The sequence below is a fragment of the Lepidochelys kempii genome, chromosome 7 (assembly GCF_965140265.1).
Source record: "Lepidochelys kempii isolate rLepKem1 chromosome 7, rLepKem1.hap2, whole genome shotgun sequence".
Classification (NCBI taxonomy): Eukaryota; Metazoa; Chordata; order Testudines; family Cheloniidae; genus Lepidochelys; species Lepidochelys kempii.
Genome location: NC_133262.1, coordinates 70,676,726 through 70,698,935, shown reverse-complemented (window position 1 = coordinate 70,698,935; position 22,210 = coordinate 70,676,726). Strand labels below are relative to the sequence as shown.

At 39.6% G+C, this 22,210-nt stretch overlaps 1 protein-coding gene across 2 annotated transcripts in view; it reads right to left on the bottom strand.

Moving 5' to 3' along the window:
* Positions 1-22,210, bottom strand: part of NRG3 (neuregulin 3) — a 920,908-nt gene that overhangs the window by 636,029 nt on the left and 262,669 nt on the right. The window contains exon 1 of one of the 2 annotated variants that reach the window (XM_073353290.1): positions 18,144-18,172. The exons of the other annotated variant lie outside the window; for it this stretch is intronic. Within the exon in view, the coding sequence (XP_073209391.1) occupies positions 18,144-18,147 (4 nt within the window). The 5' untranslated portion in view covers positions 18,148-18,172. Of the gene's footprint in view, positions 1-18,143; positions 18,173-22,210 lie in introns of those variants that run through there. 2 annotated transcript variants of the gene reach the window in all.

Sequence of the window (22,210 nt, the reverse complement as noted above, 5' to 3'; positions counted from 1 at the left end):
TATCAAAGCATTGTTTATATGTATTTAGGGAATCAGGATTTCACCCCAAGCCTTCTGCCATGATTAAATAAAAACACCCACTGACTGCAATAGTTACATCACAATTTCACTCCAGGTTTAAGTAGTCAAAAGTTCTGAAAAATTCTAACTTAAAACAAGTTAAATTAGTGTAAATTTAAAAAAAAAAAAAAAAAAACACACAGAAGACCCGCTTACCTGCACTGAGTGAATTACTTCTTTTATTACAACAGCACTTAGGCACCTAGTCATTAACTAGGACTTGTGTTCGGCACTGTACAACCACAGATAAAAGACTGTGCCTGGCCCCAAAGAGCTTACCATCTAAGTATAAGACAAGACATGTGATATTCCAATGAATCAGTTTCACCATGTTCAAAAGTGAGATTTTGAAATGTTGTACATTTCCACTTGTCAACCCAGCTTGATGAAAATTGGTAGTGTATATGAATTAGATCTTCTACAAAATGAACTTTTTTTTTTTGCTTTTCAGTGTAACAAGTGTTAGTTTTATAAACGAGAAGTAAAATGTCAGTGTTAATTAGAACTTAAATCAACTTCTTCCAGCTTCAAATAAAACACAAATGCATTTTAAATGTACTAATTCTCCTCAATCATTTACAAACTGTGTTAATTTAAATAAGTAGGCCTTTTATTATTTTTCCATTTGATTATTATATTTTATTTATTTTTTTAACATGAGGGGATTTCTGGTGGTTTGGTTTTTTTTAAGTGATTAGAAAAGAAAAAGCCATCAGACAAATATTCGGAGCTCATCGGGGAAAGAAAATGTATTGTACAAATGTATTGAAATATTTGTATTTCTACTGTAAATACTTGCTGTAAGATGCTGGCATTGATTTCTTCTATTCAAGGTACAGTAAAAGCTTTGTTATCTGGCATGGTTGGGGAAGGGGGGGTGCCGGTAAGTCAAAAATTCCAGTTAAGAGGGAGGGGGCAGGTGCCAGATCCAGGCAGCACTTACCTCGGGCAGCTCCCCGCAAGTAGCGACATGTCCCTGCTGCTCCTAGGCGGCGGCACAACTAGGCAGCTCTGTGCGCCGCCTATGCCCACAGGTACCACCCTCGCAGCACCCAATGGCTGCAGTTTCCAGGCAAGGAGAGCCACGCAGCCAGCACTTGGGGTGGGGAGGGCAGGGGCAGTGAGCAGAGCCACCTGGCTGCGTGTCTGCCTAGGAGCAGCAGAGACCTGTTGCCACTTGCGGGGAGCTGCCCAAGGTGAGCACCACACACGTCTGGCATCCTGCCCCCTTCCTGTCTCCCAATTCCCTGCCTTGATCTCCCTCCCACCCCAAACTCCCTCCCAGAGCCTGCACCCCACACCCTCTAATGCACTCCGAACCCCTCCTGGTCGTTCCTCTGCTTAGGAGTAGCAGGGACATGTCACTGCTTCCAGGGATCCACACAGAGCCAGGTAGGGAGCCTGCTGGCCCCACGCCAACCAGACAATAAACTGGACTCAATGCAGATCAGAAATGCCGGTTTATAGAGCTTTCCAATTAGTAAAGTTAGTAAAGATAACACAGCTTTTACTGTACGCTGTAAAATTTCAGGGTTCTATTAATCTAAGATCAGGCCTCTGGATTATGCAGCTGTGGAAAGAGGCGCTTCCCAGACATTACTGACTACATAATCCCTAACAAGGGAGGCCATTTCTGATCATCCCTTTTTTTCCCCACCAGATCCAAGCTATCTATACTTATGTTCTTATGTAATTATTTTCCAAATTTTAAGTGGAAAATTTTGATTTTGCCAAAATATTTTGATTTTCCATTGGGAAACTGAAAATCAAGTATATTTCACCTAAATCGCAATTTCGTTTCGAATCAATTCAACAAGACATTAAACCACATTTTCCTATCATTGCCTTATGAGAGTTGTAATTCAAGTTCACATTTTCTCCTATTGGTCAGGCTCTAGGGAAAACTACATTTTCCCATGATGTAATGCAAGTTTTCCTCTGACCTTCCTGTGTGATGCATAATGGGAATCACATGACTAGGTGCATCATGGGCTCTGACTTCCTCTTGGGAAGGGGACACCCCCTCTGCCCTAGGCTGCACCCCCACTCTTCCCCCTTCCACAAACCCCACCCCTGCCCTGTCTCTTCCCATCCCCACTCTGCCCCTGCCATGCCTCTTTCAGACCCCTTCTCCGAGCATGTCCTGTTATTCTGTCCCCGTCCCCCCCTCCCCCAATGCCTCCTGCATGCCACAGAACAGCTGATCGCAGTAGGCGCTGGAAGGGAGGAGGGGAGAGAGTGTGGCTGCCAGTGGGTGCTAAGCACCTGCTAATTTTTTTTTCGTGAGTGCTCCAGGCCTGGTACACCCACAGAGTTGGCGCCTGTGAGGTGCATTATGATATGGGAGTATAATTTGGCCGGGAGAATCGGGACATCAGGTCCTGAATTAAAACCCAGAGGGGGCAGCGTGCCACTGAAGGAAAATGAAGGTGAATATTAAAGTGACTCAAAATGAAGCATTTTTGATTAGTTCAATCAACCAAAAAACTCCAAAGATTCTCATTTCAGAAATGTTGAGCTGTTTCGCTTTGATCAATCGTGTAAACAAAGTATTCTGAAATTTCCAAATTGAAGTGAAGTGTTTAGACTTTCCATTCCATGAAATATTTTGAAATTTCAACTTTTCATCCCAATTTGGGTGAAAAACAAGTGTTAAAATGTTGACATTTCCTGAGAGTTGGACATTCTGAATTTCTCTTGAATTAAGGGAATGTTGCCTCTACATGTAGTCAGCAAATTCTTCAGAATCCTAAAACTTTGGTATCTGTTCAAGGAGAAGCTTTAGAGGAGATACCTGCACCAACCACTGCCCCACCTCCCTTGCCTGCTCAAAACCAAAATAATGTCAACAGAACTTCAAAATGGCAGATTTAATATTATTTATGGGTCTGTTTAATGTAACAGATATGTTTCTCATTTACAGTGTAGTGAAACTGGGAGCATTTCAGTGGATATTGATTAGCATGCATTTCTTGCAGATGCCATTGTAAATGCAATTGCATGTGAATTGTATGCCAGAGGCCTGCTGAGCATGCTATTTAGAGTCTAAAGAATAATTGGACACACTGAAATGGACATTTCCCCTCTTGATTTATTAATAATGATAGTCTGAGATTCTTCAATAGGAAAGCGTTAGAGAAGTGCAAAATATTTTACAAACATCAATGAACTAACCATTTCTTTGAGCAAATGAAGTATTAGCCTCATCCTATAGATGGGATAGCTGAGTTAGGGAGAAAATATATTACCTTCACAGTGGCCTATAATAAAAGTCTGCATCAAAGAAGAAAATGATACCCATATCTTCCAACTTGCAACCCTGTACTTTAACCAATAAACAAGGACCATTTCTCTCCTCCTGCCTCTCTCGCAGGAACAGAATAGCAATTCACACCCGAATGAGACACTAAGAGGCTGCTTTGCACTGTCCTTGCTCTACTCCTCTCTACAGGAGCAGCTTCCACAAACAGATGACCTCACAAACTACTACACCTCTTTAAAAGCCACAGAATCTGCTTCCGCCAATGAGAAGCAAGTGACAGACTGAGGGCTTGTCTACACTGGCAATTTACAGTGCTGCAACTTTCTCACTCAAGGGTGTGAAAAAAAAACACACCCCTGAACGCAGCAAGTTTCAGTGCTGCAAAGCGCCAATGTAGACAGCACCCCTAGCACTGGGAGCTGTGCCCCTTGTGGAGGTGGGGGTTTTTTTAGAGTGCTGGGAGAGCTCTCTACACAAGGTACGTCAAAGCGCTGCCCCAGCAGCACTTTAGCGTTGCCAGTGTAGACTAGCCCTGAGTAACTGTCCCCATTCTATCAGCAGAAAGCAAAAGTGGGACCCCTCCTTCTCTGCCTAGAACAAACTCAGCACGGCAGCTGACATTCCTGGTTTTGGGACCTCTGAAGGCTTGACCTAGGAAGAAGCACTTCACATTCTATACACCCTATCACACACCTACTCTACAACAAAAGCAAAATGGCCAACATCTTAAGTACTGAAAAAACTCACAATACACAGCACTTTCCCTCTGTCAAGTCTTAGCTGGAAGGAACATTCACAGACAGAATACAGGGAAATCAAGCACATAATCTATATGCCAATTTACTGGAAATTATATATTAACCAAACCCCTGTTGTTGGATCATATTAAAGAAGTTCTGTATTAAAATCACAAATGAGTTTGATTCCCCAGAGTTTAAATTCCAGGGTATTACTAATTAAGAGGTCTCTTGGTTTTTGGTACTGTTTCTCTCCCTCTATGTGTGAGACTTGCAAGCTGCTAATTGTGTTAGTACATTCTAAGACCGAGTCTGTTCTCAAAGCAGTTCACAGAGAGAGAGACTCAAAGCAATACTCTAACAACAGAAACAGCACCCAGAGACTCCCCACCCTTTTGTTGTATTAACCATTGTGATTAAAATAGAGATAGAGGATGTATGTGGATGGATGCTTGGTGTGGATAATAACTGAATGATCAGGGAGGCGCCAGCCTAAGAATCCAGTGTCCATCGGCTGAAGACGGCGTCAATTGGAAATAACCAGAGGACCCCCGCCCCCGGAGGGCAGACTGGAATCCACCCAACAGCCTCAAGGATGGGAGAACCAAAGAACAAGATAACATCTTGGAGCCGTCAGGAATGTGCTATCTGCTGATTGATTCAGCAACAGCATGATGAAGCAATTCCCATAGACTGGCATAGGAAGAAATTCCTATAAAAATAGACTCTAAAAAGTGAGAACTTTGGGGTCTGATTCTGCAAACCAACTTCCAGGAGCATCAGATGAGCATCTGACAAGGCCCTGCTCCCTTCTCATGTCCAGGCCACCTGGCCAGTGGCTTGGCATGAGCAACTCTAAGGCTGGTAACTATGATAACAACCTTGCAGAACCTGTGTGTGTGGGTGTGTGTTTGTATGAATGAATGTGAGAATAAATATGAGATTGAATGGAATGTTATAGCTATAACTAACTGCTTACTATGATTCTTTCTGTATTCACAATAAATGTGGTATTTTGCCTTTTTCCCTTTAATAAGATCCTGCTGGTTTTTATTTTATTGGTACAACACTGTAAGTATTAAAATACATAATATTTCAACTTATATAGAGTACTTTTCCGCCCCCTCATGCGGTCTAGAATGGCTCACAGTCATGATTGCCTACCTCAGGGTATACTTTCAAAAAAGCAGGGTAGAAACCCACAAACTAGTTGCGCGTTCTATAATTAGATTTCACCAACCCAATAAAAAGTGTGAACTCCTAAAGCATTACAACAGCCTTACCATGGAGTATCAGTCCTCTTGGGCATTCCAGTCCGTCTTGCCACTCAAGTAACAGTCATTTTACACCAAAAATCACTAAGCCAGACTGGTTTCCAGCCCTGCATTTGTCAGCATTCAGTGAAACCCTAAGCCTTGGCATGAGCTGGCACCTGCTTTACCATCCTCACACCCCCTTCTCCATAATAACTGAGAGCCTCACAATCTTTAATGTATTTATCCTCATAACATACCAGTCAAGTAGGGAAGTGGCATTATCCCCATTTTACAGATGGGGAAGAGAAGCACAGAGAGGCTAAGTGAGTTGCATAAGGGGTCACAGGAAGTCTTCAAGCCACACACAGGTCACCCAAGCACTAAACCATTCTTTTATTTCTTCAAGATTTTACCACCACCCATAGAGCACAGAATACTGGCGTGAACAATGTAACTACTTTGATATTTACTATTTCTTATTTAGAGACACCATGGTATCGGCATTAGAATTTATCAGTTTCAAAAGATGGTGGAAAAGTACAGGAATGCAATTATAAAACATACCAATCGGTTTGCTAATTGAGGTTATCTCCATAACATTATCCAGCGACACTTACAATGATGTTGTTCAGTAGAAGTTTCTACGGTAGAAAAACCAATCTGGACTGTTGAGAGGTTGATATTAATTTAATACGGTAGCGTGTACCATTAAAAGGAACTACCGAGAGAACTGTGTATTAGTCAACTCTTCACACTGCTTCCAGAAAAATATTCCTTTAGCCTCCAGTGTTTTTTCCTCCAACGACTACTTAATCTCCATAAATTGAAAGTTAGAGTTGCATCAGATCTGGTTGTCATCAATCCCAGTTGTCTGCACCGTAATAGGAAAAAATATGTACTGTGCTTCTCTGGAAGCAAATTACTTTTAAAATCAAATCGATAGTGTGAAATAGTGGAATTTATAAACAACCTTATATGCAGATCTATAGAAGTACTCCTCGTACTGCATTAATGGAATGTAGTTAAAAAAACAAAACTCCCAGCAATATTTGACCTTCATTTCTATGTGGCAGAAAGCTTAAATCTACTGTTATCGCTGTGATGAGAAAACTACGGCAATACACTGCAGAAAACAACATTACTTGTCTCTCTTTTTCTAAAGAAAAGTTTAGTGCTGTGGAAAAGTGACCGATTTCAGATTTGAGAACACTGAAATTGAAGTAATCTATTTATCCACAAAAAGGTACATCACAGGTACTGTAGTAGACAGACAAGAAAGTACCCTCATAAAAAACAAGTATTTATATATGTAAGCAATCACAGAGGTTACTTCAGATGAAAGCACAATAAATAAATCCTATAGCGGATAATTATGGATCAGCTAACCTCCACAGGAAGCTTTTTTCCTTACCCCCTTCAATTAGTGGTTGGTTTATGCCCACCAAGCATAAGGTTTGCATATCTCTATGAAAGTTAAATGTCTCCATTACATAAATCATTTTTAGACCAGACAAACCCTCACTTAACATTGTTATACTGGAAGATGTTAACAGAAGCCATCAGCCACAGACCTGGTAAAAGTGAATGGATTTACTAAACACTTCTTAATTCAGGTGAAGTGAGGGAGCAATTAAATGCCCCTTTGTTATGTCAGCTGTCACTAAACAGATGCTATCACCCAAGGCATGGGCCAGTTTCTGAAAAGGCCTCTTCATACTAAGTCTGGTGCCCCAAAGGATTTCTCTGGAGACCAATTGCAAACGCAGGGGCTGAGGCATTGACTGGAAGCAGCTGCGGCTGTATGTGTGCATGAGAGAAGGGAACGAGAAAGCCAGCAGACAGGGGGGAGAAGCAGTGTACATCACCCTGGGAGGAAGCCAAGAGACCAAGCTTCCTTTTGGTCAGACAGAGTGTTTGTTGAAAAGGCAGACTTGGATTTCTGAACAAGGAAACTGACTAGGGTTGCCAGGTGTCCAGTTGAAGAGACGTTAAAAGTCTGGTCGGCAGCGCAGTTGAGCCAAGGCAGGCTCCCTGTGGCTCCCAGAAGCAGCTGGCATGGTGATCACGGAAGCTTCATGTACTGCCCACGGGAACCACGGTCAATGGGAGCTCCGGGGCCAGTGCCTGTGGTGAAGGCAGAGCGCACTGCACAGAGGCTCCTGGCCACCCCTACCCTCTAGTCCTAGCTGGACACTTCTGGGAGCTGCACAGAGCCAGGGAGCCTGCCTTACCCCACTGCACCATGGACAAGAAGCTGCCTGAGGTAAGCGCAGCTCAGCTGGAGTCTGCACCCCAAACTCCTAGCATACTTTTCAGAACTATAAAATACAATACTGTCAACATAAATTCATTTGGCCACATATTTTATGAAAATTGAGTAAAATCCTGGTCTTGATTAGGTATGTTTAGCTCTCATTGAGGCCCAACAGGAGCTGTATACATGTGTAACCAAGGACACAATCTGTGCTAGGTGTCTAAGCTTAAAGTTTTAAAGATTTTAGAAATCTAAAAATAATTATGAGTTCTACTTAGCCCCAAGCTTTCACTTCTGCTGTTGAGTGATAACTGCTGTGTTCTGCTACATAAATAAAACTGGATTTATGATCCTTCCTAGAAATCTCCAGTCTTGCTGCTGTGTTTTGTTGCTTTGTAAGGACACTGAGGTCAAAAACACATGTGAACTTATTTTTGAATAATCAGTAGCTGCTCTAATATTTGATTCTGTTTTTCCACTGATTGGAACTCAGTTCTTTGTCAGTCATGAAACCATAGATCTTTGTTAAATTATCTAGCCAATAAAAACTAATTGCTAACAAAAACAGCATAAATCCATTAAAGGCAATGAATGGAGATATACAGGTATAAAGCTAGTGTACGAAAGAAGAATCAGGCCCAAGGCACTGCAGAAAATAAGTATGATTTGTTTTCCTCTTCCAGAAGGGAAATTGATTACTTTCTATGTGGTAGGACTAGAAATTGTAAATTTCTGTTTATTGAGGATATCTTGCCACCTTCCATCTGGAGCAAAGGAAGAGACAAAACATTAGGAGATGTCAGCATTAGATTAAAACCACTGGAAGCCTTTCACAGACAAAGAGGAAGAACAACAGTAAGAGACACAATTAAGTGGGTTCTGTAGAGAATAAAGAAAATACAATCACATTACAGAAAGATATTTTACATGCTCTGGTTACACATCTTTGCTTTTCCAAGCATGATGTAACTTACATGCCTGACAACATCCTCTGCCCAAAAAGGTAGTAGAATATGAATATGGATAAACTGTCATACATTCAGACAAGGAATGAGAAGCATGTGCCTTAGAATCATGTCTTCAAAAAGCATCTAAGGAATCTGAATTATGAGAAGTTAGTAACACAAGTTTTATTTTGTTTAGTTTTTAAGAAGAGTTTGGTGCTGCAGTTATTGCTTGAAATTAATTTATTTCTTATGAAGTCTCCCTTTATTGAGCTACAGCCTGACACCTGAAAAATAAAGATTAGTAGTTTGGTTTAGTTTCCCCCAGAAAGATGGTGGGGGAAAGTAAACTACTGGAAAAGGCAGTAAAACTGGCAGACTGGCCTGGCTTTTAAGGTCTATAGCAATCAAAAACAAAGAGTAAGCATAAAAACATAAGACAATGCCAGTGAGGTGAGGTAAAACATAAGGCACTTGTGGCTTTAAAACATGGAGGTTTCTATCTTCACCTTCATTAATCCAAACAAGCATTTGTATGATTTGCTTGTTCCAGCTATTGTATTGTGAAAGTATATGAGAAACAAATCCATATCACCCCTTCCTCGACTGACATCAGAAAAGCTATAGTATTGGTTAAGTTTACATCTGGGACTCTCATTATTTTTAATTTACAAAAGGCTGATTTCCATCCATGTCTCTCCAAACTTGCTTGGAGAGGAAGCCAAATATGATGTTTCAAAATCTATTCTCCATCAATCTGAAAATCTCAGTGAAATGCATTCATCATGGACCAATTAGAGAGCCGAAGGTTGGTCTGATTTTGCATTCAACGAAAATCCCTCACTGGAATCAGACTTTCCCTTTCAAGAACAAATGGATTTTTGTGGTTTCTCAGTCTGTTGAAGCATGTTGTTTAGGGATTCTGATGGGCATTATACATTTATGTATTGAAATTAAATGTTGGTTTTCATTAGGGTTGTACAAATCTATTCAGGTAAAATAAGAACCTCTCTCCTCCTGCCATACTAATGTCATGTTACTAATACTAAATGTCAGCCATTTTTAGAGTCATATTCATGATCTTCTGAAATGATCCAGTATTTTCCACTTCCACCAGAAGCATGAGTTTTCCAGACAAATGGCTCAACTTTACACACACTTATAAAAGAGAGGAGTGTAAACACTGTGCCCCGTAGTTGGGGTTTACATAATTATGCTCATGTGAAAGATTTAAATAGGGTTCAGATAAACATCCAAAGTCCATTCAAGTCAATGAAAGCCTTTCAATGGACTTCCAGGGGGTTTGGATAACACCGTCAACTTTTCCTCATGTATATTTTGTTTTCCTGAGTTTCCATGTTCAAAATGCGTGTGCTCAATTGTAGATGACCACTGACAACATTTAAAAATAATTACATAGTAAGAGTTGAGCAATTATCTCAAGGTTTCAAAGCGGCTTCATTTATAAAACTATGTCCTCATTGTTGAATTGTTTCTGAAGATTGCCTTTTGTGCAGAATTTTCTTGGTGTTGTCTCTGCCCAAAATGTTATTTGTGTGTTCACATTTATTTAAGTTAGTCAGAATCTATTATGTCACTTCTCAATTTGTGGAGGTAAAAGAAATACAATTTCCTAAAGGAAAAAAATACTAACTACTCTGATTATGAACATAGCTGGGTGTGCATTTTTAAACTTGAAACCAATAGACAGAATTCCTGCCTGGGGACTCAGACCTTAGCCTGAATTGAAATAAATTGGGTTCATAAAATAGGTCTGTTTAAAAATCAAGGTTAGTATTTGCAAAGCCTTCTAAGAGGTGTGGACTCCTCTGCTCCCCCTTCTCCATTATCTATGTAGTTTAATGAGACTAGGAGTACTTCTGGTACCTTAGAGACTAACCAATTTATTTGAGCATAAGCTTTTGTGAGCTACAGCATCCGATGAAGTGAGCTGTAGCTCACGAAAGCTTATGCTCAAATAAATTGGTTAGTCTCTAAGGTGCCACAAGTCCTCCTTTTCTTTTTGCGGATACAGACTAACACAGCTGTTACTCTGAAACCTTTAATGAGACTGTCAGCCCTTGGGGGTAAGAACCATCACTCACTTTTGTTTATACAGCCCCTAGCACAATGGGACACCTTCAGGCACTACTGTAATATGAATGCATGACAATCATCAACAGCAATAGTAAAGAAAGATGGAGTAAGGCTTCCCTGATCTCCCTTGTTCAGAGTGTGATTCCAGCTGTGGTGACAACAGCAGGAGCTTCTCACCCAATACACCATGATGCAAGGAAATGGGCAGAGAAGGGCACAGGAAGGATGGGAAGAACGGACAGAGCTCTGGTCCACTGCCCCCATTCATTGGGCAGACTCGCTGACTAGGCACACAGAACAGAATAAACTGCTCATTTAAAAGGTGTGAAGTAATTTGCAAAACCAAAAGAGAACAATTGTAACTCTGCAGAATGAATTTTGACCCATTCTGCTCCTGGGGAGCGCACCTCCACTTATATAGGATAGACTGCAATTTGCACTGATGTTGTCCCATTTCTAACAGGTTTGCATTAAAGCAAATTGCAATCTGTTCCTTAGAAAGTGACACCATTGGATAAATTCTGCTCCACTTGACCAGTTAAGTATGTAGTAACAGAATGTACATATGGGTTAAATTTTAAATTGGAACATCATACTCTATTTTACACCATTCAACTTACATTTGAGAGCCATAACCTCAGATAGCATAAAATTTGTATTATTAATTCAAGGGAGTTACACCAGTTTATACCTGGGGAGGATCTGATTCTAAATACTGGTTGCATTTCGAAAATCTGAAATTTATCAATTTGAGTTTTTTCTCTAAATTTGACTTTCAGCACTCAGTCTATGCCATAATTGTGTCCTTTAGTAATAATTTGACATTTTGGAAGGTAAATAGCAGTAGAGAATTAATATTATTCCCCACATATGCTTGCTCTTTCAATTATTGTTGTTTTATAAACTATTATATGCATAGTTCAGTGTCAAAATTAATAACTGCTTCTCAGTATCTAAAATGTCCACAACAATGCCTTTAAGAAATACAAACAAAAAAACACATCCAAAACCCCCAAACCAAAAACACACATGGCGGTCAATGTGTTTTGGAAATAACTGTACCATTTTTAAATGGCTTAACAACATGCAGACAATCAGGTAGTCAGCTGAAGGGTGAGTGGATGAGCTTTATTTTGTTTTTATTTTATAACGAGCCTATACTCCAATTAAACTTCAGTCCCCTGTGACTTACCCTGTCTCATACAGGGCACATTCTATGAAGCAGTCCTCGCTGCCATCATGACAGAATGCCATACGACTCGTTTGTACTCACACTGCAAACTAACCCAATACCTTGGTCCAGGACCCACATTGTCTCCGTTTGGACTCAAAGAAAATAAAGAAATGGACATGGTCATATTGCAAAATTCACTCCATTATGGAAAGGGATAGCAAAATGGTGGAAAATATTTGTTGCCTAACCTGCTACATCGAAATATAGGTGCAGCTTCAAATTTGCCCTATTAAAGTATTTGCACATCTCATTTCTTCTCTTATTACTGTAACAGTTTCTTCCCATTATGACATTTGTGAACAATTTGGGCCTCCATATTACTGATTTGAATTACAGGAGCACACAAAGACCCCAACTGAGATTAGGAAACCATAGATTTAGGCACTGCAAAACCATTATAAAAAAGTCATATTCCCTGATCCAAAGAATTTACAGAGGCTAAACAGACAAAACAAAGGGAGGGAGAATAGTAGTACCACCATCTCCATTTTAGAGATGGAGAAGTAAAAGTACAGTGAGATCAAATGACTCCTCCAGACTCTCACATGACTAGTTTGTCTACAGGCACAGCAAAGCACACTAGATTGGTGTTATCTGTAGAGTGCTCTAATGCATTACACTCTAACTGCCTCATGTAGATGCTGCTGGCATGCTCTTTAACATACCTACTATGCATTAAAACAACCCTGTTAGAAATGGGACATCAGTGCAACCAAGGTACCTTTTCAAGCAGGCCAGCAGGACAGCTAGAGCATAACACATCAGTTTGTCTTACAGATCACACCCCTCTGATGCACATTTTGCCATACTATGCAGACAACCCCAAGTCTGTGGTGGAGCCAGGAATTAAGGTGCTGAGACACAGTCCGATACCTGAACTAAACAACCATCTTTCCACTCCAGAAAACATCTTGTCTCATATTATTAGTGTTGCCATATATGAGCTAGCTCCATGTGAGCTCTTTGCCCTTTTAGACCCCTATTGTCTCCTTCATTCAATTCTACCCCATCAAAGCTGGCATTGTCTCTGCCCTTGCCTTAAAGCTCTCCATAGCTGAATGGCCACACTTACTAGGGCTTCACTAACTGGAACTCTTCCCTCCATCCTTCAAAAGCCAGTTTCACACTCTTTTTCTCTGTAGCTTATGAGTGATTTTTTTCAGTAAAGTGTTATTTGTGAGACTGTGTAGGAAGGATGCTATATAACAAAGGGTATTGTATTATGTAAGACTGAGTTTAAAACTAATCTTTCAAAAATTGAATAGATTATCCTAAACTAAAGCTGACCCACTACTTCAGGGGTTCTCATACTTCATTGCACTGCAACCCCCTTTGACAACAAAAACTACTGCACAACCCAGGAAGGGGGACAGAAGCCTGAGCCTGCCCAAGCCCCGCTGCCCTGGGGGGCAGGGGGGAGGAGGGGCAAGGCCTGAGCCCCACCACTCCGGGTGCAGGGGTCCAAAGCTGAAGCCCAAGGGCTTCAGCCCCAGGCAGGGCAGCTGCAACCTGAGCCCTGACACCCAGGGCTGAAGCCCCAGGCAGTGGGGCTTGGGCTTCAGCCCCGGGCCCCAGCAAGTCTAAGCCAGCCCTGGCAACCACATTAAAATGGGGTCACAATCCACTTTCAGATCCCAACCCACAGTTTGAGAACCACTGCACTAGTTCAAACCTGATTCATGTCTGAGAGACTCTGTACGAAAAAAAAAAAAAATACAATAAGACAGATTATATACTCTTATAAGAAAAGGTGTACCACAGGAAAAGGTGGGTATAAAGAGATGCCCTCCTAACATAGTGTAGGAGAAGGGGAAAAGGTGTTACTATATGGAGTTTTGAAAAATATTTTTGAATTTTATTATTGATTGTGAGGGTGCCTACAGCCAGGGATTCGTGTTCCATAACATTTATTTAAATAAATAAATGGTCTCCAAAGCTCTCTCTCTCAGCATGCTCTGGGCCCAGTATAAAATTTATGATGGATTAATAAAGTGTGGTGTCATTTATTTATTTTAAAATCTTGGCCAGGCATCTTCAGTATTGGCAAAGAATAAACCTATGGACCAATTAACAGCACTCGCTCACTCCCTGACCATCTCTTTGTAATTTGTTTCCATGGTCTCTCTCAATCTAAGGAGCAAAGAGAATTGCATATTGTGTGTAAAAGTATTTTATTAATCATGAAAGGGTTAATTAATTTATGGTAAATCGACTAACTGCATTTTGCTAACTATATAAATCTTTAATCTGAGGAATAAAATGAAACATGAATTTCTGCAGTAGTTAATTATTAATCCCCTCCAATCATCACTGAAATTACAGTAATTAGAGAAAATGAGAGAGCAGTGAATCGATTAAAACAATCTATTTTATATGGTTAACTTGATTTGTTTATAGTGAATGTAGCCCAGAAATACAGGAACAAACTCAGCCTTGATAATGCTTCTGAAATAATGAATTTCCCCATCCCTATATATTCAGATGGATTTTTTTATTTACTGGCTTTGAACATGTTTGGGTTTCTGCCTTATGAAAAGGCATTTAGAATGTGAAAGCACACCCAGGCATTTTCTGCACCCTTTGAAATTCTAGGCCAATAACAGTGCTTTACAGCTTTACGGATTTCACCAAGACGGCATCTCCCAGCATTTTTGCTGGCAACCACAAAAATGCTTCTCTTTAAATATGTGAAGCAGTCTGTTTACCTGTGTCCCTCTTGCATTTACTATAATACGACAAGTCTGCACGCTTTCTCTGTAAGGCAGTACCCTAAACAACAACCACCACCCGAGTAAGAACTGAAGTATATAAAAAGGATTGCAATAGATCAGTTCCCAAAGAGTGGTACAGGAAATAGGTTATTTATATTATGTATGTGGGTTTGTTAGTAAATATTGACTTAATTGCAGCAACTGTGGTGCACATGTTACAATAGACTTTCAGTTAAAGCTTGAGAAAATGGGTAGGTAAATTTAGTATAAGTAAACAGCAAGTACAATATGGAACTGTTAGTCTATTCTATAGTAAAACACTGATTCTCCTTTTCCAGTTTGCCCCCCTCTCCCAGAGTACATTTTGTATTTGAAACAAATGGGTCCATCATAGTATAACTGAGTTCACCCTTTTGGAATTGCACCCCCCGTGGTGTGAAGGACAATGTTAAAATGAAGGGTGATGATTTACAGTGTGTACAGAGAAAAACAGGAATTTGATAAACTGCAGTAAATCAGATGGTTAAGGTCCCATTCTTTAAAAAAATCCCCACAATGCAAAATTGAGTGATCAGCTTCACCACAGTCGTTTTTCTTCCATGAGGAAATCTGATTGTGTAGAGAAAAGAAAATACAAGTGAATTTTTTAAGAACATTGGAAGTACTGGATCAAATCTGTGTGTTATGTATAACTTATTTCAATAAAAAGTAGAGTTATGCATGTGAAAAATGACCAGAGATTAAACCTATGGAATGCATGTGACTCATAACTTTGCCCATTTTTTTTTAAAAAGTCTAATTAAGGGAAACAGTGACACAGCAATTTGGTCATAAGTGTTTCAAAAAGACTAGAAAAAAGGGGATCAGTATTATTTTGAAATGACAGAATTTAAGATAGAACAAAAAATTCAAGGTGTTCCAATTATTATTTCAATCATTATAGTGTCTGGAGGTTTCACTCAGGACAGGGACCCTGCTGTGCTAGTAAAACTGCATTATAAGTGCCTGTGCACCCAAAAAGGGTTTATAATCTAAAAGTTTTGGTCCCAAACACACCTAAGAACATGTGCATAGTCATACCAAAAGTCAATGAAAATTACTCACAAGAGTAAAATGATAAACATGACTTGAATCTTGTGGAACTTCACATATTGTGAGTGGCCTCCTTGACTTCAGTAGGAGCACTCACATGTTGTAAAGTTCATTGACTTCTGGGTGTTTTTAAGATTTGGCACCTACATTTACATAGAGATTAAAAAACAAACAAACACCAGCCAAGAATGTATGCTTGTGTAATACATATCAAAGTTCTATAAGTCGCAACTACAGCTACTTAGCAAGATATGGTTTGATCATGCAGCATTCTCTCATAAGTATATACACACTTAGTAGTCTTATCTTCAAGTAGGGGTTAGTGGACTGACCCTTTTGGGAGGGGGGGGGGAGAGGGAGGGTGTCGGGTCAACACTATGTAATACAACTTAACTCAAAGGAAGAGCTGATATGTGCTGCCTAATCTATTTAGATCTTAAAGGTTCCAACGTAATATACTTTTACTTTACTAAAAGCTTCTTGTTGCATAATCAATCACAGCCATAACCTTCTGATAACCTATATTCCTCAAGTGTTGTTACATAGCTTGTATTATCATATTTTTCATTCATTTATTCTTTGCCTACAAATTACACAAGAGTGGCTTCACAGTGTTGAATGTAACATGTACATTTCCTGGGAACTAATTACCTCTGGCAGTAAACCAGAATCCTTGAAGCTGTACAACTTGAGCACTCATTGACACAGACATAGCATTGTATTATTGTAAAGTGTTTCAGGGTGCATGCTCATTTTCCTATTTCCTCCGCTATAAATTTAGTACCTGCATGCTGTTTACCATAAAAACAAATGACAAGTGTGTACACATTATATATCACAATTATATACTCCCCCACCCCTTCACAGGTAATAAAGTAATTCCACAGGACTACATCTCCACTTTCTATACAAACCTGTTACAAAGAACATGGTTTCTGAGAACCCTGTGGGCCAATAGGAGATGGTCACGATTATACCCTCTCTGTGAGGGTCTCGGAAATTATTTCAGCAACCCCTCTTAAGCTAGCAAGCACCCTTGTTGCAGGTATATTTACTATTTTTTTTAAAAAATAACTATGCCCACAGTCTTACAGCAGACATCAATGTCCCAATTTAAAGTTGTCAATCAACCCTTTCTTCTCTGTGCCCGGTTCTTCAGGTACTCAACCTCTTTTTTCCCAGGCAAAGGCCCTCAGCTTTCCTTCATAAATAAAACATTCCATCAAAATGATACCCGTCTGTCCCAGGTTAATCACAGTCCTTTCATATTCCACATCCACTCACCTTCTTTCCAAAGGGCTTCAAGCCATTTCCCAGCCACTCTTTCTGGCCTCCATTCCAGGGCAGTTCTTACAAGAGCTCACTCCCCTCCTGCACTCTCTTCAAGGCCTTTTCTGAGGCCCCTCCAGCAGCCCCTTTCTGCCCTTCTGCAGCTTCCTCCACTGTGGAATACCTCTCTACAGCTGTCTTTCTACATTCTAACTCAGGTGTCATCCCACCCCTCATCAGACCCAATGTGGGCATACCTGTCTAGTCATCAGGGTAGCTGGATCCACTTCTCTTAGTAACCAACCAGTAATGTAGCCCAATAAAATAGGGTGAATGCCATGTCATATACAATATAAAATATATACACACAAAAAGCTGGGAAACATAGCATAATGCATGTTCTATACAAAACTTTAAAGAATGCTTAATTGTTTTTTTTTTAAATCCATAACCCTAACAGTTTTGACAAAAACTAAATATGAAAAACAGATGTCTAATATTGCCAGGCCCATAAATTACATACATTTTATGTATTCAGATAGATACTGAAGTTTATAAATTCTCAGGGTCTGAAACTGAAGGCAATCTGATAGCTCATGCAGCAAAATTCACACTATATTGCTGTTTAATTTGCTGCAGTACTTCCCTTTTCCAAAGAATGCTGCAGAGTGCAAGTCCCCTAATTGTCCATTCTGAGTGATTTTCTCTCTAACTGGATAGGCACCTGAGCATGTAGGCTAATAGGTCCTTATCCAGCAAATCACTTCATGCATATGCTTAACCTTTAAGCAGGTAACTAATCCCATTGGACTACTCATGTGCTTAAAATTAGTTTTTTGCTTAAGTGCCTTGCTGAATTAGGGCTTCACAGAGGCAAGACAAGGCTAGGGACAGTCAACTACTACTATTTTGTCTTCATACAGTGGGCATGATATTTTCCACAAATATTGGTTTGATTCTGGACAAAATGTGGCTCTCTCCTGTACCTGAGCGGAAATTCATCATTTTTGCTGGAGCTTGGGGAAATCACTTTCTCTGCCTTTGGTTCCATCTCTGGTTTAAACAGGCCAAACTATACAGAATTTTAGTGTTGAGGACTGGGCACTAGCTTTTGCATATATCACCTAGACAGGCAGCAGTATCTAGTTTCAGCAATCTGTGTTGGCTACTGAAATAATCTTTCAAACTTTTACCAAGATTTTTTTTTTTAAACGAAGGTAACATTACCCATTGGATATTGTGCTATATTGAGATGTACTCGAGAGTAAGCAGAGTGTCCCGATTTGGCCACCTCTTGTTTGGTAATGATTGTGCTTTAGATGTGTAATCCAAGATGAATCTATCAACCACCCTGGCTGGTATAACTGTAACGTAAATAGTTAAAGAGATAAAAAATTAGTCTAAGAAAAAGAAATAGTGGCAGTTTTGTTTTTTTTCCCCACAAATATGTTATTTACAACCCTCTTTTGAAAGCAGCACATTAGACATTTCTGTGCTTGACAGATTTAAAATAGATGTTTGACATAGTTTGTGTAATCATCTGCTCATAGAACAAAGAATGTATTCAAACAATAAAATATGTAAAGTTATGTATGCTACCCAGATCAATGAACCCCAGAAAACAAACTTATCTCCTCTGTGTTAAGAGTTGATCCATAATTTAATTTTTGGAGGAGGCATACTTGCATCTTTGATTTAATGAAGTGACACTGAAGAGCGACATGTAGGGAGAAGTAAGGAGAATAGTTCAGCAAACTTTAAGCATGTGCTTCACCCAACTGAAGCAAACGTAAGTTAAGCACAAGCTTAAGTGCTTTACTGGACTTGGAGCCATGATCTGCAAAAATTGCCCAGCAATCCATAAATTGCCAACCCAGGATGGAGAGACTGCATCTTTTGTCATTAGACACATGACTCATGTCTCCCAGAAATTAGTTCTACTCCTATTTTAAATGAGCTGTACAGACCAATTTTTGGACAAGATTCCACTTCCCTGGGCGTACAAGTGAAGGAGTATATTTCTTTGAAGTGGGGGGAAGGGAAGTTAAACCCTTGAAGTCCTTGTCACGATAACCCTGATTCAACATTTTCACTCTTCTATTAAAATAATGGCTATTCATGTGTTAGTCATAAAAAGTTTTCTTGTAGCCTTCCCAAAGAACATCCATAACTAAAGACAATGCAGAGGTTTCTGAGGTAAGGTTTTCTTTTCTGGAAGCCAGTTGCTTCTCTGATCCTAAATTATATCCGCTACAATTCCAAACAATTTTCCTAATGGAATAGTTATGTGCTTTCTCTATATAGTCTTACCTTTTAATGCTGTGTAATGAATGATAGTAGTCTTTAATTTCTTTATAGTAAGCAGCAAGGAACTTTACCCCCTGATATTCATGCCTGTCTTAAGGTTATTTGGTGCACAACTCCCTATATTCTTTAACAGGAGCTCAACGACTAAAATTTGATATTACTTTGACTACACAGAATTTTTTAATACAGATTATGCAGGGTTGTATACTGCCACAAGTTACTAAATGAGTCAAGCAGAAGGCATACATTTAACATGTACAATCACTGAAGGGGAGATTTCACAGTATCTTCTCTTTCTGGGTATAACACTAATAGAGTGTATAATGAACCACTGATACAACGATGATTCTAGTATATCCCAATCTATGGAAAAATTAACTACTGCTCAAGCACAATAGATGCAATAACCTAACATCAAGTGTCCACAACAATTTATTCCAAAATACTTTAAAAAACCTCAAGTTAACAATGAATCATATCTAAATGTGAGATGAGTATGTATGGAATTTGAATGAAGCTCATTATTTATATGTACCGTAGTACTGCATCTGCCTGAATTAAAGTTTACACTGAAGTTTAAGGAGTTGGATACCAATAGAGATTTTGAAGAAAGACGTTCTCATTTTAATTTTCACAGCTAGGTAATGGTTAACTGGATAACAATAATTCAGATATTCACTCTTATGTGCAAAGAGGGAGGATGTACAAAAAGAAAGAGGCTTTCTAATGTCAAAAGGGTATACTGATTTACTAGAGATTTAGGAACAACTAATATAGGGGGAAAACATTACAGATAAAACAGAAACCAACCCCAAGCTGCTTTCACCTACAACTTGACCTGAATTCAGTCTTTTTTTCCCACAGGGTGGGGGATGAGGGAAGGGCCTACAAACAAGTTTTGGACTATATTTAATTTTGATATTGGTTTGGGTCACAACCAGTACCATTAATACCATGAACTAATCTACTACCTCAATTTCCAATGTAACTGAAGCAAGAAACTACTAGAAATCCAGACAGGAACATATGCTTCTTTACAGCAGCTTCAGTCTTATTTCCTACCCTAAGAGATTTGAATAATATGTAGACAAGTACAGTATCTGATTTCTTTTAAATGAATATCTGAATCTGTAACCATGTGCCCAGTCCTTCAGGGTTCATTTCTGCCAGATGCTAAGTAGACAAGAGATTTAGGTGCTCAGCAACTTCTATGGGGGAGCTCTTAGGCCCCAATTCATTGAGATATTTAAGCACATGACTACTTTTAAATGCATGAAGCAAATCCCATTGATCTCCCTGGCAGCTTGGCCTGAGCAACAATTAAATGGTGGAGGCGTGGGACTGTTTGAGAGATTTTCCCTGACACTGATAATTGCTGTGGGGCTGTCAAAAAGCAAAAATCCCTAAGAGATTTCAGTGATTCTCAGGGAAAATAAGAAAACCTGAACTGAAGAACACTGGTTGGTACAAAGAAAATATTCACAGAGCTTACAGAAAAGTGAATTAATCAGCAGTCCCCAGAGATTTCAAAACAAATCAAAAGTGAGCTTAGTTTGCTGCTGCAGCTTTTGCCAAAGCAACCTGTGATCTAGCTGCACACAGTGCTGCTTACAGGAGCTTAAAGTCCACACTGACTGAGCTGCTTCTTCCCCTGCATCCACCAGTTCTTTAGCTTCAAGGAGGAGGATGGGAGAAGGGTAAAAATCACATCCATCAGCAGATGCATATACTTGCGAGGTTCTGGCAGCATGCATTTCGAACAATGTTTGTCTACTGGCTTCATGTTGTAGGGCTGTCTCTGTTATGACAATGGTTTATCACAATAAAAGTAGAAGGATGAATTTCAAAATAAAACAAGGTCAGTGTCATTATAAGAGTCTTTTCCTCCCCTCTCCTCTCCACTGAAGATTATCTATATTTTTATTTTAACTGTATCTAATCACCCTGCTACCAAATGTACTTCCAAAAAGCTACCCTAGAGATAAGACAACAATTGATTTTGGCTGTATTTAATCTTATTTATATCTCTGTGACTGCAGCCGGTAAGGGTTGGGATATGAGGAGACTAGGCTAAGGCTCTGATCCTGCAAGCATTTAAGCACATTCTTAATTTAACTGATGTGGAGAATCCCAAGGCACCAGCATCATTCATGTGAGTTACATTAAACAGAAGCCTAAATGTATTCAGATTGAGGCTCTGAACCTGCATCTCACCTCACAATGCCAGCAGCTTTATGTTTATGGCAGCAAGTGCAAATGCCTATGTTTCACGGACAAGGCATTCATTAATGCAATGTTCTAAGGGTATGGAAGCTGCTTCTCGGTGTTTTACATGCCACTCAGGCACTAAAGGCCAAAACGGATCCCAACCTTCCTCATATATTTAAATTGGAGGAAAATGTATATCTGGAAAGATGGTGAAAAGAAGAGCCACTTCCAGCTCAACCATCTGAATTAGAAAGGTCCCCAAACCCAAATTTGAGATTTCCTTTCAGGTCCAAAATTTCATGAGATTAGTTCTGCTCACCTTTGTAAATCTAGGGTAACTACAAGGAAGTGATTTACACTTGTGTAACTTGCAAGAGGATTTTCCCCCATAAATTTATAAACAGGCAGAACCAAAATCACAGATCTCAATAATCCCATCCACTCTTGGTGATTCAAAAACTAGATCACACTCTGCACTAAGATTCAGGGGGCCTGATTCTCTTCACTCTAATATTTAGTTTTTAACTGGTCTAACTCTGTGGGGGTTTATAGTAATGTAGCATGATCAAAATCAGACCGTTTGTTCAGCCCAACACAGAACTGAGTGCAAGGTGAAAACTGACACCAAAATCCTAAACACAACCTACGGTTTTGATTCAAGCCCATCTCACTTGAATTCGATCATTCTACAGGCTCATGTTTTGATGGGCGATAATTTGTTTTACTGATATTATAAATAAATCAAACCTTAAGTTGTAGAAAATAAAATAAAAGGCCTT